Source organism: Lactuca virosa, chromosome 5 (assembly GCF_052849685.1).
Source record: "Lactuca virosa cultivar CGN04683 chromosome 5, Lactuca_virosa_CGN04683_v6, whole genome shotgun sequence".
Classification (NCBI taxonomy): Eukaryota; Viridiplantae; Streptophyta; class Magnoliopsida; order Asterales; family Asteraceae; genus Lactuca; species Lactuca virosa.
This window is the reverse complement of record NC_136430.1, coordinates 437,966,714-437,982,831: the sequence shown is the minus strand read 5'-3', so window position 1 is coordinate 437,982,831 and position 16,118 is coordinate 437,966,714. Positions and strand designations below refer to the sequence as shown.

The 16,118-nt window shown below is 34.4% G+C and overlaps 1 protein-coding gene and 2 long non-coding RNA genes across 3 annotated transcripts; all 3 read left to right on the top strand.

Moving 5' to 3' along the window:
- Positions 1-1,073: 1,073 nt before the first annotated feature.
- On the top strand, positions 1,074-2,497 carry LOC145117348 (uncharacterized). Its single transcript, XR_013712611.1, has 4 exons — positions 1,074-1,152; positions 1,819-1,999; positions 2,121-2,220; positions 2,431-2,497. It is a non-coding gene; the product is annotated as an uncharacterized LOC145117348 (long non-coding RNA).
- Positions 2,498-2,745: 248 nt separating this feature from the next.
- LOC145117347 (uncharacterized) lies at positions 2,746-4,343 on the top strand. The gene is made up of 4 exons (XR_013712610.1): positions 2,746-2,853; positions 3,011-3,093; positions 3,295-3,356; positions 3,999-4,343. It is a non-coding gene; the product is annotated as an uncharacterized LOC145117347 (long non-coding RNA).
- Positions 4,344-10,024: 5,681 nt separating this feature from the next.
- LOC145113789 (auxilin-related protein 2-like) lies at positions 10,025-15,244 on the top strand. The gene is made up of 10 exons (XM_079049841.1): positions 10,025-10,223; positions 10,298-10,892; positions 12,412-13,537; positions 13,629-13,773; positions 13,842-13,930; positions 14,016-14,081; positions 14,186-14,275; positions 14,400-14,576; positions 14,787-14,933; positions 15,017-15,244. The coding sequence occupies exons 2-9, from the start codon at positions 10,306-10,308 to the stop codon at positions 14,823-14,825; spliced, it is 2,319 nt and encodes a 772-aa protein (XP_078905967.1). The 5' UTR covers positions 10,025-10,223; positions 10,298-10,305; the 3' UTR covers positions 14,826-14,933; positions 15,017-15,244.
- Positions 15,245-16,118: the final 874 nt, after the last annotated feature.

Sequence of the window (16,118 nt, the reverse complement as noted above, 5' to 3'; positions counted from 1 at the left end):
GACAAATACATATGAAATGGATAGACTAGAATTTGTGAGTAAGGGTGAAGGCCTGCGACTTGGGTTGTGCGTGTTCTTGGTCTTCAAATTAATTAATTTATAATAATTAAATTTCATTAAATATGAAAATTATAATATATTAGGGTTTTAAATTAATATAAAAGGGTGTAGGTGACATTTAGATTATTTAAGGGTATTAAATGTCATAAGGGAAGACTTGAATGTAATCATGTTGAATAAGGATATTGAAAACTAAAATAAGATAAGTAGAGGGAGGTATGTTGCCATTTCTAGAATTACCATTAAATTAATGAAAAACGAGACTTTTAGGTGTTTTTACAAACTTCGGTCGATCAACGACCAAAGTTAAAAATCAGAAAATTATGTCTCCATCCATCTACACCTGTTATGTGCATCCGTATTCCCAAAAGAAATTTGTTCTGTATCCCCTATGTATTCAGCCCTGCTGGAGTCCTACTAAAAAATAGACACCTATGCTCTATCCATATACGTATTCAACTGTGAGTTATATGTGACGAATATGTACGAAAGGGATAGACTAGAATTTGTGAGTGAGGGTGAAGGCCTGCTACTTGAGTTGTGCATGTTCTTGGTCTTCAAATTAATTATTTTATAATAATCAAATTTTTCTTAAATATGAAAATTATAATATATTTGGGGTTTAAATTAATATAAACGGGTGTAGGTGACATTTAAATTATTTAAGAATAATAAATGTAATAAGGGAAAACTTACATGTAATCATGTTCAATAAGAGATATTGAAAACTAAAATAAGATAAGTAGAGGGGGATATGTTGCTATTTCGAGAAGTACCATTAAATTAATGAAAAACAAAATTTTGTGGTGTTTTTTTCAAACTGAGGTAGAGTAGGGGCCAATGTTAAAATCAGAAAATTAAGTATTCATCCATCTACGTATTCAAATCCCCTACGTATTCCCTACGTATTCATCTATGTGCATCCGTATTCCCTACGTATCCAAATCCCCTACGTATTCAAGCCCTGATGGAGTCCTACTAAAAATACACCTCTATGCTCTACCCATATACAAATTCGCTTTCAACTGTGAGTTCGTGAGGGATAGACTAGAATTGTAGAAACAACAGTGTTAGGACTTCATTCAAATCATGGTAAGTGATCGACCAAAATACATTCCTTTTTTTCTTAATTAACATGCTCAGGGTTCAGTTCCTGGTTCGTTTATCCTTGACAAGAATCGCACCCGTGCATGAATCTGTAGTACAGTACTATTTCTATGTAATCTCCATACTCGTTTGATTTCATTGAAGAAGCGCTCTTCTTCTTAAACGAATATGTAAATTTAAATGTATATCATGTGCTTGATGAAATATTCTTTTTGACTAGATAGCCACATCTGTGCAATCGTTGTTGATATCATAGTTTAGTGATTCATAGAACATATGCGGTGGTATGGCTCTAGAGTCGAGGATGCCAATTTTGTTCCAATATTGTATACTCTATATATAGGTGCAATACATCTCTTCTGATTGATTGATTATATATAGTCCAAGTGCTGGGGAACATAAGTACCTACTAGTTCATGTGGGAAAGACATTCAGGGAGCAAGTACTCCTGTGGTTCACTTTTCATAAGATCCCTCAAGTTGATTCTTCCTAATATAGTTTTTAGTTCATATTACAAATTCTTCAAATGATAATAAGAGGCCTTTTGTTGCATCCGGACTAGAAAATAGAAATCACACCCTATTGCCGGTTAATATTCTATTTTCTTTTTTCTGGTTGAAATTAAAAAAAATACTAACTACCATTATCCAGGTTTCTGACTGTTAGAGATACTTGAAGACTGCGTGGGAAAGATGAGTACAAATGGTGCCAATAATAATAAGTGTAGCAACGGTGTCATGGGCTCTTCTGAGCATGGGTTGCTGCACAATGTTCTTATCTCAACGGAATGGACTTCTGTTGAACAGTCCTTGTTGGAAGAACTGCTTGTCAAGTAAGTTAATCTTTATAAACTATAAAGTTTGATTATCTTTTTGACGTAAAGAATCATATAATTGTTGTGATTTTCAGTCAATTGTGTTTGTAAGAATAATAGGGTATGATCTTTTATGCAGATATGCCTCGGATCGTAGAGAATTGTGTTATAGAAAAATTTCAAAGGAATTACAAGACAAAACATCACGGGATGTGGCGTGTCGTTGTCAATGGATGACTGTATGATCTCTATCTCTCTGGAACTACCTTTTTTTTTTTTTTTTTTAAATATGCATTTATCATTTTGTATATGATTTATGTTGTGTACATTTTTAATTGATATATAATTCTCTATTGGTATTACAACTTGTTTATATTGAAATAACAGTAAACCAATGGGTGGTAGTACTATATCTAATTATATAGGCTCTGATTTTTATATCTTTCCAGAAAAAGGAAATTGGCAAAAGAAGGAAAGACGAGGAGGGTTCATCAAGGAAGCAGAATAATAGAAGGGTATGCTTTACTTGTCTATGCCAAATGCAACAATTCTACTTGTTTCAACTCTTTCTGTTTATTATCAAATTACATATCAAAGAAAAAATGAGAAAAAAAATTATGTTTTTGTCAGTTTTGGTGTATGAAAACATTAAAGAATAGATACAAGAAATCTTGTTTGAGCCTTAGTAAAAGTGATTGTTTTTTTTAAAACTGTCTTAAGACATAATTGTTCATGTTCCTTTTCTTTTTTTCATGTCCAGGAAAAAACTACAGAACAACAAGTGAAGCCATCTTCTCATGCTGCAAATCATGCCAATGGTCTTCCATCATCATCCTCTTCCATAAACAATGATGATGGCATCAATTACAAAGGTTGGTGGATTTTATCTGTAAAAAAAAGGGTAAAATATTAGGACAGACAATTTATCTGTATCTTTATGCAGCAATGAAGAATCTTAGCAATTATGTCTTTGATGCTACTTTTGGATTTTGGATTTTCATTCTTAAAAAGTTTAACTGTTGCTTGCAGTTATTGATGGTGAGATAGGGAAGCTTCTTGAACAGAATGCAATGGCTTTGCATCAAATTTCTGTAAATTTTACTACTTTGAAGGTAAATTTCTATTTTTTTAAAACTTGAACCAAAAGTTCAAGGCCTTATCATGGGGCTGAAGATTTTGCTTTTAAAAATGTAAAAAGGTTCATATACATGTATTGGATTGGACTACGAGTCAACACAAAAGTCAAACTTGGACTCCCTAAAACTTTTAAGGGCATATATGTCTAATATGGTTGAGTTTCTCTTATGTGGCAGTTACATGAGAACATCAATCTTTTTCGCCAAGTGAGAAACAATATTGATAAAATCTCGAATGAGTAAGTCATAAGCTCTCTATGGATCTAGGATTTTCCGTGTATGCACTGTTTCTTTTTCCGTACATTACATTTTGGTCCTTGAGTATAACCATTTTTTGCCAGTTTTGGTCCCAAAAAGGTTTCTCTTGTAATTTTGGTCCTTATTTAAGGTTCTTGTAACGTTTTAGGTCTCTGTTCTAAATAATATAACTATTTTTGGAAACGAAATTGCAAAAAATCAACTGTACTCAGGGACCAAAATTAGTTATGCTACATTGCTACTTGGAAAATGGACAAAAAACATTACAAAAATCCCAAATAAGGACCAAAGTTGCAAAGAGAAAACTTATTGGGACCAAAATTTAAAAAATTATCTGTTTCATCAACCAAAAAATGTAAATTAAATAATTCTAAAAATGATGGCACAAATTAGGGAAATGGAAGAGAAAAGTAAATTGGGCAAATTTGTAAATAGTTAGGACTTAACGGGGGAATACCTTTGTTCCTAGACTCTATAAAGTGTTTTTTTTTTTTTTTTTTTTCTTATTAGGTGTTGTATGTAGATCAATAGATATGAGATATTGTTGTAATATTTCGTTTGTTCCCTACTTTTTGTTTTTTTTTTTTAAGTTAAAAAATCGAAAAATTTATATATAATGGCAGGGTAAAGGACATGCCAGAGGTAATGAAGCGGATGCCACCACTACCCGTGAAGCTCAACGAGGAACTTGCCAAGTCTATACTTTATCGGACGCAATCTTGAATTTTTTGATAGAAAAAATTAAAAAGAAAATCTTTTTTTTTTTTCCAATACATAGATCTTTATTTCCTTCTCTTCAGACCCCTCAGGTTCTTGAGAATATGATCTGGAAACAGATCGTAAGGATGAGTGCTTTTTCTGGTTTTTGGTCATCTGGATTCTTGTTGGTTTGTTTTTGGGTTATTGTGGAGAGAGTTGTGTTGGAAGGATTTTTAATCTGTGTATATATATATGATAGGGTATAACTTTAACTGTTCAACTTAGCCTGGTAGAAGTTTAAAATGAGGATATAACTTTAACTGCTTGTGTGGTTGGTTTATGAGTCAAATAGTTATTTATTTTATAAAAGGGGGCTAATGGAGGATACTTTTCACTATTCTGTTGATCTATGAAATATAGTAGAGTTTATAGACATATTTCATCAACACAAAATCAGTGAGCAAACACACAGACAGCACAAACTACCGAAACCTAATCTCAATTAACAAATCATGCTAACCACAGTTTTTCTATTAAGATCGAAGAAATACATTGCAGAATCACAGCCATACGATAAGATATTATGATCTTGACTGCAGATGTTTCATTGATGATTTCTTGAGGTAAGTGAACCAATGTTGTTTTCAGCCTTGTCAAACCACTGTAAGATACATGAATGATGAATTCATATTAGTTAAAATGTGTAGAAGATACTGGTGTGAAATTATTAGTTAAAAAATGTGTAGAAGAGAATGGAAGCAAACAAATGCATTAAGTTCTCAATTTCAAAGAAGAAAAACAAACAGATGGTTTAAATTACCTCTTCAGATGTCATATGTGTAAATTGAGTGTTATATCCCGAGGGCAAAAAAGGAATCTATTACAATGGTGAAACATATGGCAAACTTTTGAGGGACAAGCACCATGACTGGTGGAAGCAAGAAGTATACCAAATTTCATAAAATAAGCTCTATCAGATGCTTATTTCAAACCCCAAAAGAGTTGTGAATTTCTTAAATAAGCTATCAGGTGTTGATGCCTAATGAACCCCACCCCCGACAAAGCAAACAAGATGTCTGAAGTCAACCAGAAAAATGATAATAAAAACATAAAACAGTTAATGTTTTAGAACTCTTGCATAATAATGAATGGAATACACCAATAGTTTGCCGACTCTTGACTTCGATCACGTTATGCCTTTATAGTTTTCTCCACAGGGATCAATGCCACTTGAGCTCCACTTGGTTAATATTCCTAGAGAATTTAAAGTTTGATACATTGCTACTAACAGGGGTAAAAGGTAAGCTCCAACTTCGATTACTTGATACGAGCCGTAAAAATTCAACATAACATATGCATGCGTCGATTACATAGAAAGATTTTTGTTATACGTACCTTGAAATTAGGGCATCCAAAAAACCTTTACCCAGATTTAAGGGAGTCCAAGAGGTAAATAATAGAACTTCGACATTACGTCACATTTTGATTTCAACATTTCATATGAAGCCCCCTCCGATAGAGAAGGTGATGAAGCCATTAAGAAGAAGCAGGATGTAACCGAATTAATATAAATTTGCTCATTTAGGGCTTATTAAGTGAAATGGACAACCACACAAACTTTTCACAAGCATTAATGCATTACCTCCTAATTGTCACTACATTTGCGATTATTTAAGTTGAAATGCATAACATCCGCTTGTGTTATTTATGGAAATGTTGTTTCCTATGTAACTTTTTTTTTAGAACGGCAAATCTATAAACTACTCCTAATTCCACATATGTCTCCAATGAGACTTGCACCCTCAACCTCTAGGAGGGAAATCAACACCCGGTACCGCTGGGCTAGAAGCCTTTTGGTTCCTATGTAACTCTTATCGTTAAAAACGAACATTCATGCTATTTACAAGGTTTATTTAATAGACGCAATGTTTCCCATGAAGTGGTTGCATCACATCGTATCTCGTTTTGAATGGAACCAACAATCATTTTGTAGTAAATTAGTGTTTCTAGTTTGTTTTTGTATAGATACTCCTTGGAATAGGAACTTTTTTATAGGTCAACACACAATGGTACATACACTGAAAACTACTAGAATAACTACTAAGAATGGAATAAATCAAAAAATAACCTTTTGACCACCTTCTTATATTTCCATTTCTAGTAGATCCTCTTCATCGGTACATCTATTCATTTAGGATCTACTTTCCCGGATAGATCTTTGAAAGCATGTTGGAAGAACTTTATGTGTTGCAAAAATAGATATCTATATAACTATATTGATCTAAATTGCCAACATTGTTCTCAACATACCCCTTATGGTTCAACATCTACCATTAGAGACATTTTAAACCCCCAACACAATACCTCTTGCAAACAAGCCAAGTAATTTGAACAATCATAACATCCAAATAAACAACAACGAGGAAGAAGAGAGAAAAGAAAGTCGATGTCTTGGGAAATGAGAGAAGATATATAGGGTTAAGAATATAATCTTGGTGTTTATTATCATAACATCTCTTTTTACATGCAATTAAGTCAAAATTATGTAGTAATACTCATTTATGTCTGCGTAGTTGAATGTTTTTGTGGGGAATGTGCAAAAGCACAAGTACTCGTGAAGAAAATTGTTGATGAACGCATTTCGTGAATAATATTTAACAAAGATGATATGAATTAAAAAAACAAATGTAATTACATGAAGTCATAACACAATAATTAGAGAATGAACTGTTACATCTACAAATGAAACAATTGTTATTTTCTAACTATGGCCTTATCGAAGAGGACACAGAGAATTATACAACCTTTGTGGTGTCTTAGGTGGTGTTTGTTTTGGAAGTGGTAAAATATCTTTAGTCTTTTTCCGTATCTGCGGCAGAAGACGTGGACCAAAAGTATTTTTCTATGCCTTCATACAAGAAGTGATAAAGAAGTCTTTTTGAGTTCTTTTGTCTTCCAGAAAACAAACGGTATTTTTGGTAAACATCTACCCACCCGCAGATGTAAGTACCCAAAAAGTCTTTTTGCCAAAAAACAAACAAGCCCTTATTCTCTATGAGAATCGAGATATTCAAAATATGTAAGCCCTATGTTTGTCTTTACTCTATGGTAACAAAACCACATTGGAGATATTAATTAGGGAACATATTGTAAATATTAGTTCACGAGGGAGATAAACTCTTATATGAATTGAATTAGGATTCTCACGACTATTTAGCGATATAAAATTATAAATTTGATTGTAACGTTGCACTGTAAATCAGGAACAAACAAATAATCAATACTCACCCAATGCAAATAATTAATACTCGTAAGGAGAAAATGGAATCACGAATCAACTTTCTTTAGTTGCATGTGCGAAGAATAATATACTATCGCTATAATTTATGATTTATTTTATGTCAGTTCAAACATACTTAGGCTATGTTTGGCGTACTAGCTGAAAAGCTAGCTGATAGTTGAAAAGCTAGCTGTTAAATAAAAAGTTAACTGATAAAAAATAACGTTTGGTAAAACTAGCTGAAATATATAAAATTACATAAAAGGACATGTAGGAGTGTGTTTCTATAATTAATTAAGGGGTGTATTTAGAAAATTTAAAAAAAACTCCTAAAAAGCTAGTCTAAGTAGCTTTTCAAAAGCTACTTTTTGGCTTACCAAACACGACAACATAAAAAAGCTCGAAAAATGAGCTAGCTTATCAGCTAGCTGTGGCGCGCCAAACACAGCCTTACGCCTGGTTCCCGAGTTTAACAAAAGAAAAGAAGAGAAGAGAAAAGAAAGTCATGAGAGAAAAGAAGAGAAAAGAAAGGAAAACAATATTTTCTTTTGTGTTCCCGAATTGGAGAGAAGTGGAAGGAAAATGAATCATTTTGTTCTTTCTTTCCAAATCCTTCCAAATCGGAAGGAAAGTTAGGAGGGAAAATGATTCTCCCATTTCTCTCCACTTCCTTCCACTTCCCTCCTTTAATGAAACTCGGGAACATCAATTTCTTTTATTTTCTTCTCATTTCCGCATATTTCTTCTCCTTTCTCTCGTTAAGTTGAACTCGGGGTGTTAGAGTTTGTATTTTTGAGTTTTTTTATGAAATTTATAACTGTTAAGTTAAAATCCAAAAAAAGGAACAATTTAATAAAAGTATAATGGGTATTATTACTTTCTCACTCATATAAAAAAGTCAAATATAACAGCTCACTCGCACACACATATGAAGGTACAACAACCAATTAAGGATACTTTTTTTAACGGCAAATACAAATATATATTACAATTCTCCTAAATTATTTCACCTATGTTCACAGTAAGACTTGAACATTCGACCTTAAGGAGGGAGGATAACATCGGATACCGCCGGGCTAGAAGTTTTTTGGTAGCAATTAAGAATACTTATACAGTTTCTTAAAGAGAAATTAAATATCTTTTTATTTCTCTTTTTAATTATCTTCCTATTTCCTATCTATTTAAAATGATGACAAATGTTCTCAAATATAATTAATTTTATTAAATATGATACATACTACCATTATATATATATATATATATATATATATATATATATATATATATTACGGAAATTGTTTCTTATGAATAGTGAACTTCCATAATTTTTGTCTATTTTAGTCCCTGGACTTTATGTTGTTTTTTTGGCAGAATTGGTCCCTGTACTTTGGCAACTTTGGTCCTCATTTTTTAGCCATTTTAACACTTTTGGTCCTTGTAATCGATATTTTTACATTTTTTAGGAACCTTTTAATATTTAAAGTTTTGCCACAAAACTTTAACAGTTTGACAACTTTGATCCCTTTTCTATTTAGGAACCTTTTAATATTTAAAGTTTGGCCACAAAACTTTAACGGTTTGACAACTTTGGTCCTCATTTTTTAGCCATTTTGACACTTTTGGTCATTGTAATCGATATTTTTACATTTTTTAGCAACCTTTTAATATTTAAAGTTTGGCCACAAAACTTTAACGGTTTGACAACTTTGGTCCTCATTTTTTAGCCATTTTGACACTTTTGGTCCTTATAATCGATATTTTTACATTTTTTAGGAACCTTTTAATATTTAAAGTTTGGCCACAAAACTTTAACGGTTTGACGACTTTGATCCCTTTTCTATTTAGGAAACTTTTAATATTTAAAGTTTGGCCACAAAACTTTAACGATTCGACAACTTTGATCCCTTTTCTAAAAACTTGCTAATTCCTACCGCTTTAATTCTTTAGCCATTTTGACACTTCTGGTCCTTGCAGTCAAAAACTTTTACATTTTTTCATAAAAACATGAACAAAACGGTCTGTGGCAAAGCTCGGGCTTGTCATCCTTACACTTTCTTTGTCTGTCATATTTATCGATTCGGAAACAACATTGAAAGCTTCTGGCCCCCGCGTAGCGGGGGTAACCTTTCTAGTTTTATATGTATAGAAAGATAAATAAGAAGAAATTATAAAAAGATATTTAAGTTCTCTTAAAGTAATATAATAACTCGAGATAAGATAACTCGAAAACCCTATAAACAACACTTTTTATGAGTAGAAAGGAAGTAACGAATAATTAATGATTTTCTTTTATTTAATAATTAATGATTTCTTTTATTTAATAGATTTTTTGGAAACGGCAAATGATTAAATGGAAGCCTACTCGCATATTTCAACGAGCACCCTGGGTTCGAGCTCCTTTACAGGGCAAACTCAGCCCCCATAGGGGTTTCCAGGGAAAATTTCTCCACATGTGGCACAAGTTTAAGAGGCACCCAAATTAGGTTTTACAGGGATTGAACTCCCGACCTCTGACCCCACGTGGGTATTAAACCCGGTACCTCTTCCCAGCTAGGCTGGAAGTCATTGGATTTTATTTAATAGATGATCTGTTGAAAATGTCATAAGACAATAAGGTCAACACGCAAATTGACCAAAATATCATGATTTTCTCGCGAGAAAATAATACCGAATTTAAGAAACGTTATGGAGAAAGTGCCAAGATTGACACAGACGGAGGAACGACGAAGTGAAATCAAGGAGCGCACACAAAAAGAAATTCCGCCGTGAGGATCAACGGCCGTCGATTCAACCTCCGCCGCCTCCTCCTCCGTTGTCCGACGCTAATTCCGGTGTCTCCATATTTGTGACGCATTGCGAGCTTTTTAACGTACATATTATATAATTTCAACGTCAATTACCTTTGCAATAGTTTGACATTTGCATTTCTGTTGCGAGACCTAGTGGATCAAATGGATGAGTTCAGTATGTTAGCGAAAGATTTTGGGTTTCGGCCTCAAGGAAAATCTGCTCCGATGAAATCGATTGGTGGAGATCGCCGGAGCCGAAATTCACCGTCATCAGCAACATTCGCTGCCGATGGGAAGGATATTTTTAACGACGTCTTTGGCGGTCCGCCTAAATACACCAACAACAACTCGAAATCGACATCTTCAATGTCTGATTTCGATTACGATTCGATTTTCAAGGACTCTGTATCGCCTAGTAATAATGAAACTAAAACGAAACCTACGTCTTCGAATTCGCCGGTTTATGATAAGCCTGTGTATGATGACGACATTTTCGATGGATTGCCAGGGATAAAGAGCACGCCAGTATCTTTTTCTTCCCCGGGGAGGTACGATGATAACATTTTTGCATCAATGAGTAGTTCACCGCCTAAACCGAGTCCACAGAGTGGTCATTTCGATGATCTATTTAGTAGTTTAGGACGAACAGAGAAGGCTCAACCGAGCAAGAATCAAAGTAATAAGAGTCCAGGAGGTTTTGATGATTTGATCCCTGGCTTCGGAAGCGGCAGTCCTGCATCTGGTACCAGGTATTATGCTTTGCTTAAGCAGTTGTTTAGTTGTTCACTTAATGCTTATGAATGGACTACTCGTTTATACATATTAATCAATTAGTTTACCTCGAGCATAAAAAGCACAATCACTAATATTATGAAAATTATTTGTACTTGGCTTTGAGATTGTATAACCATCAAGTGCCATTGATGTATAGTTTGGTTGTCCAAGGAATCAGTCATTGAAGTTAAATCAATATTTGGTACTAGAAACCTATATGAGTAGCCGGGTAGGATTATGTATTTTAGCTTTACGAATGAAGGTATTTGTGTGTATCTAGTAGCCCCATTTGAGAACAGTGTCCTAAGCTTGTCAGAAGTTATCATATTTGCAGAACATGTTGAAATCAATGGCGCAATTCTTAAAGCATTTGTTTCTTCATACTAGCTACTAGTGCATTAGATCACATGTCAGGGAATAAAGATATACTAAGCAATCTCTTTTTCTTCAGTCATCCTCCAATTAACATAGCCAACAGCACCACTATTTCTGTAGTCTCAGTAATCTTAATCCTAATATCAGTTTGTCCAATTTTCTTTACATTCCTACCTTTCTTGATAGGCTTTTATCTATAAGCAAATTTACTGAAGAAATTAATGGCTCCATTTTATTTTTCTTCATTGTTGTGCATTTCAAGAGAATGGGAACTCTTGAATAATGGGAACATGCCGTGAGCTTCATGATCTGTGTGAGTTGGATGCTCCATCTTCTACCCGCATGATTCTGTGAGAATGCTCTTCAGGATATACATAGCCCACAAGGCCATTCATCCTTGAAAATTTTATAGAAACTCCAACCATGAAATGGTTCACTTTATGTCTTGCATTTTAAGTCATTTTTAGATGGGTAATTGTACATCTTATCCATCTAGTAAGTCTTGGTTTCACAATCCTTTTGGTATTGTTCATTTTGATCTGTTGAAACCATCGGTGGTTCTAAATATATTTTTTATACATTGGATGATGAACTTTCGTGTTACCAGGTTCTATATACTTCGTTCTCGAGCTGATTTTTTTTTTTTTTTTGTTAAATGTTGTACATATGTTCAAAATCAGTTGGGACTCCAAATTAAAACTTTTTGTAGGTTGTAGCGACAGAACAAAGGAATACTTTCCAAGGAATTTAAGAATTTCATAAACATGGTTGGGGTGATATATTAATCATCTTTTGCATACACTCGCATCTCCCTAGATAAAGAAGATCGGTGTGAAATTTGAACCATCTCAAAATCATGACACCAAATATGAGTTTGTTGGTGAGTGTTGCAAGACTGTTAATCATCTTAACTGCTATTGATGATTTATGTTTTAACTGATATAACTATGAGAGTGTAAGTATGCAACATGTACATTCTTTTGTTTCACATAAGTTTCTGATAAAAGTATGAAAGTGCATTAACATGGTTATCTATTTTCATACTTTTAGTTGTATGAGTAGTCAAACATATTGGTGACAGATGAATAATCTAAGTTGGGTATTATACTTTTGTAACAGATGGAATTCAGATCCAAGCCCAAAATCAGCTATCAAAAGAAAGGAAAAATCTAATGCAGCAGATGACCCATTTGCAGTGCTAGAATCTATGTCAACCCCTGTTGCTTCAGCTTCATCCCAGGGTCTTTTCACAGACCCACTAGAAGAGATAAGCAGAATTGGTAAATCCAAGAGCACAAAAAAAGGTGGGGATGTGTTTGGTGACATAGACTCCCTTAACGGTTTCAATAAATCTTCTTCACCTTCTTCATCCGCAAAGGAGACAAATAACAGGGGAAAGTGTTCAGAAGAAGGCTCCAGTATAGGCAGTGCACGAAGCTCTATAGAAGAATCATTCTCACAGAAGTCACCTTTTGAGGATCATCAAAGCGTCTTTGACATGCCAGCTGTTTCTAGAAACTCTCCCACTTCACATACCGATACAAGTTCTCAGGCGGGCCCATCCCCAAAATCAGAAGAGAATGACATATGGCTGACTGTGTCAGAGATCCCTCTGTTCACAGCGGTTACTAAAGCTCCACCACCTTCAAGACCCCCTCCTCCTATACCAAGTCCAAGGCAATCATCTTCTCCGTTAGATGAGCTTGAGAGTTTTGTAAGGGAAAAGGAACACACGAATGCTTCTAGAAGTAAAGAAGTAGATAGAGAGGAACAAGAGAAAGAGAGGGTGAGGGAGAAAACCAGACAAGCTGTAGAGAGGGCTACAAGGGAAGCTCGTGAAAGAGCTGCATCTGAAGCTCGGTTAAAATCGGAAAGAGCTGCTGTTCAGCGAGCTCAAGCTGAGGCTCGTGAGAGGGCGGCTGTTGAGGCTAAGGGAAGAGCAGAAAGAGCTGCTGCTGAAGCCAGAGAAAGGGCTTCAGCAGAAAAAGCTGCTTCAGAGGCCAAAGAGAAAGAAGCACGTGAGAAAGCTGCTGTTGCAAAGGCTCAAGCAGAAGCAAGACGTAGAGCAGAGCGTGCTGCTGTTGAAAGGGTCACTGCTGAGGCTCGTGAGAGAGCCGCTGCAGAAGCTCGAGACAGGGCTGCCGCTGCTGTTAAGGTGAATCAACAAAAGAATGATAATGATCTGGATTCCTTTTTTAACATGGGTTCCCGACCAAACAGTGTGCCAAAATCAAGGACATCTTCTGTGAGTAGCAAATGATATACATCTTTATAAAATAAGTAGTATTTTGGAAATAATTGTTTGGTTATGATTATCTGGTGTATATAATACATAGGACTCTGCAACTGATCCACTGTCTCAGGAGAGACGAGTCCCAGAAGTGGCCCACAGGGCTTCTTCCAGTGCTGGCGCTCCTTTCAATGTGAGGAAAACATCTCCCACCACCAATTTTGTTGACGATCTTAGCTCAATTTTTGGAGGTATAATTTCATTACAAGTTAGCTCTGTGAGGGAAAAACTTTTGACTAACAAAAAGCTGCTTCGCCAGGTGGAGAATTCCAAGATGTTGAAGGGGGGGAAACTGAGGAACGAAGAAGAGCTAACATGGAAAGAGACCAACGCATCGAGGAACGAGTGGTAACATATTTTCATGATATTTTTATTTTTCAATGACATTATCTGAAGTGGAATGAAGAATGTACATGATTTGTTTTGTTTATAGGCTAAAGCACTGGCTGAAAAAAATGAGCGAGATATGCAATCTCAGAAGGAACAGGAAGAAAGACAAGTGAGTATTGTATTTGTATTGTGCACATCTCCTATTTTATTTTGTTGCATCTTTATTTGGTTTTCTGACTCTGTGTAACCTTTTTGTGGTGTTTATCTCAACAGAGGATTTCTGCAACTTTAGATGTTGAAATCAAGCGTTGGGCTGCAGGGAAGGAAGGAAATCTGCGAGCAATGCTATCAACGTTACAATATGTATGTCTCCTTATCTAACTTTTTTTTTTTTTTTTTTTTTTTTTAATGATTCAAGAATTTCAAATCCCTGTATCCAATATTTATTAAGTAATAAGACATCTTAATTCTGAGATTTCCATTCCAGGTTCTTTGGCCTGAATGCGGTTGGCAGGCTGTTTCATTGACTGATTTGATCAGTGGTGCGAGTGTTAAAAAAGCATATAGAAAGGCTACTTTGTGTATCCATCCTGATAAAGTGCAACAAAAAGGAGCTACTCTTCAACAGAAATATGTCGCCGAGAAGGTTTTTGACCTCCTTAAGGTACTCTACTGTTACCCTATTTTCTGATATGCTTCTATTATAATCAGGAATCAGGATCAGGTATAGGTATAGATATGTACTATGTAGCCTCTGGTATTCTATATATTCTACTAACAGTAATAGGATCAGACCAGCTCTCCATATTTCAAAAAGTTATTTTTAATTAACGGATAATGATACTTGGATTAACATTAACATGAATGATATTAGGAGGCTTGGAACAAGTTCAATTCAGAGGAGCTCTTTTAGTCTGTCATACAATTAATCCGTAAAATATATACACAGTCTTCACGTGAGCTGGGATATCATTGTACATGTATGTGTGTTCATTGTTGCATATTGATCGTATGCAAAAAGGTGATGCCATCTCTTCTGCCTTTTTTTTAACCTTTTTGCATCTCTTTCGAGATTCTGGTGTTAATTTTCATATAAATCTTCAGGTACATTTCTTCTTGGATTTCATTTTTTGTTTTTCCAATTTAATTGTATAATTTTCCCCCTTTTAGTCCTATTCTTTTGTTCATCGATTGACCTAGGATGATAGAGATTACTAATTCCATAGGATGGATAGCTCTTTATTTCTTTTATTATGTTATTCAATTTATATGCATTGTTCATATCATCAGGTAACACGAATTTTATTGTAAGGCATGTACTTTTAAAATCAACATTTAAGAGTTTATGTTATAAATTTAAAATCAAATAAGGGATTTGGTTATCAAAAGTCAATTTCTGTTTACGTCATTGGATCATTGATTATATAGACTTCTGATAAAAATTATTAAATATTAATATAAAAAAAATTAAATCGACTAAAAAAATGCAATTTGACTTGCAATTTATAATAATGTCGTACATTTTGCAAGTGCTAAGTAATGATGAATAAAGTTAACAAATTAAAATCAACTTAACCTATCATCATTCTTTGTATCTTACTCAAAACTAAATTCATAATAATGATAATCCTAGCTATGGGACAATTTTTTTAAACCGAAAGATTTTTAACACTAGTGCTCAAAAGATACTGGTTTTTTAGATCCCGGTTAAATTCCAAACATTTCTCTGTAAGACGATTATTGTGACTAAATAATCAGTTAGTTTAAATAAGTATCAATAACTAAGATTATTTTCACATCTGTTTTCAATAATTGGCTTTCTGTATTTATAGAGCTTTTGCTAAAACTATCAATCCGTATCGGCATTACACAATCTGTAAGGTTGTATGGGTTGCGGGTCAGCATATGGGCACACACATTTTGTGAACAGCCGTTGTTAATAATTAGATAATTCAGGATGGCCAACTTTTTAATTAGTTATCACCAAATGACCATGCGATTTGCAAATAATGGTATGCGAGTTTCCTAAACACCTTTCTAACAAAGGTGATAAAAGGGAACTCGTGGATAACTTGCGGTTTAATGTGGTTTCTCATGAGTAGCTCCCCCGTGACTAATTTCAATCTTTCCTCATGCAACTTTCCCGCCATGTTAACGAAAAGTAGTTCGATGATGGTCAACCAAGTACCCCCTTTCGCAAAATCCT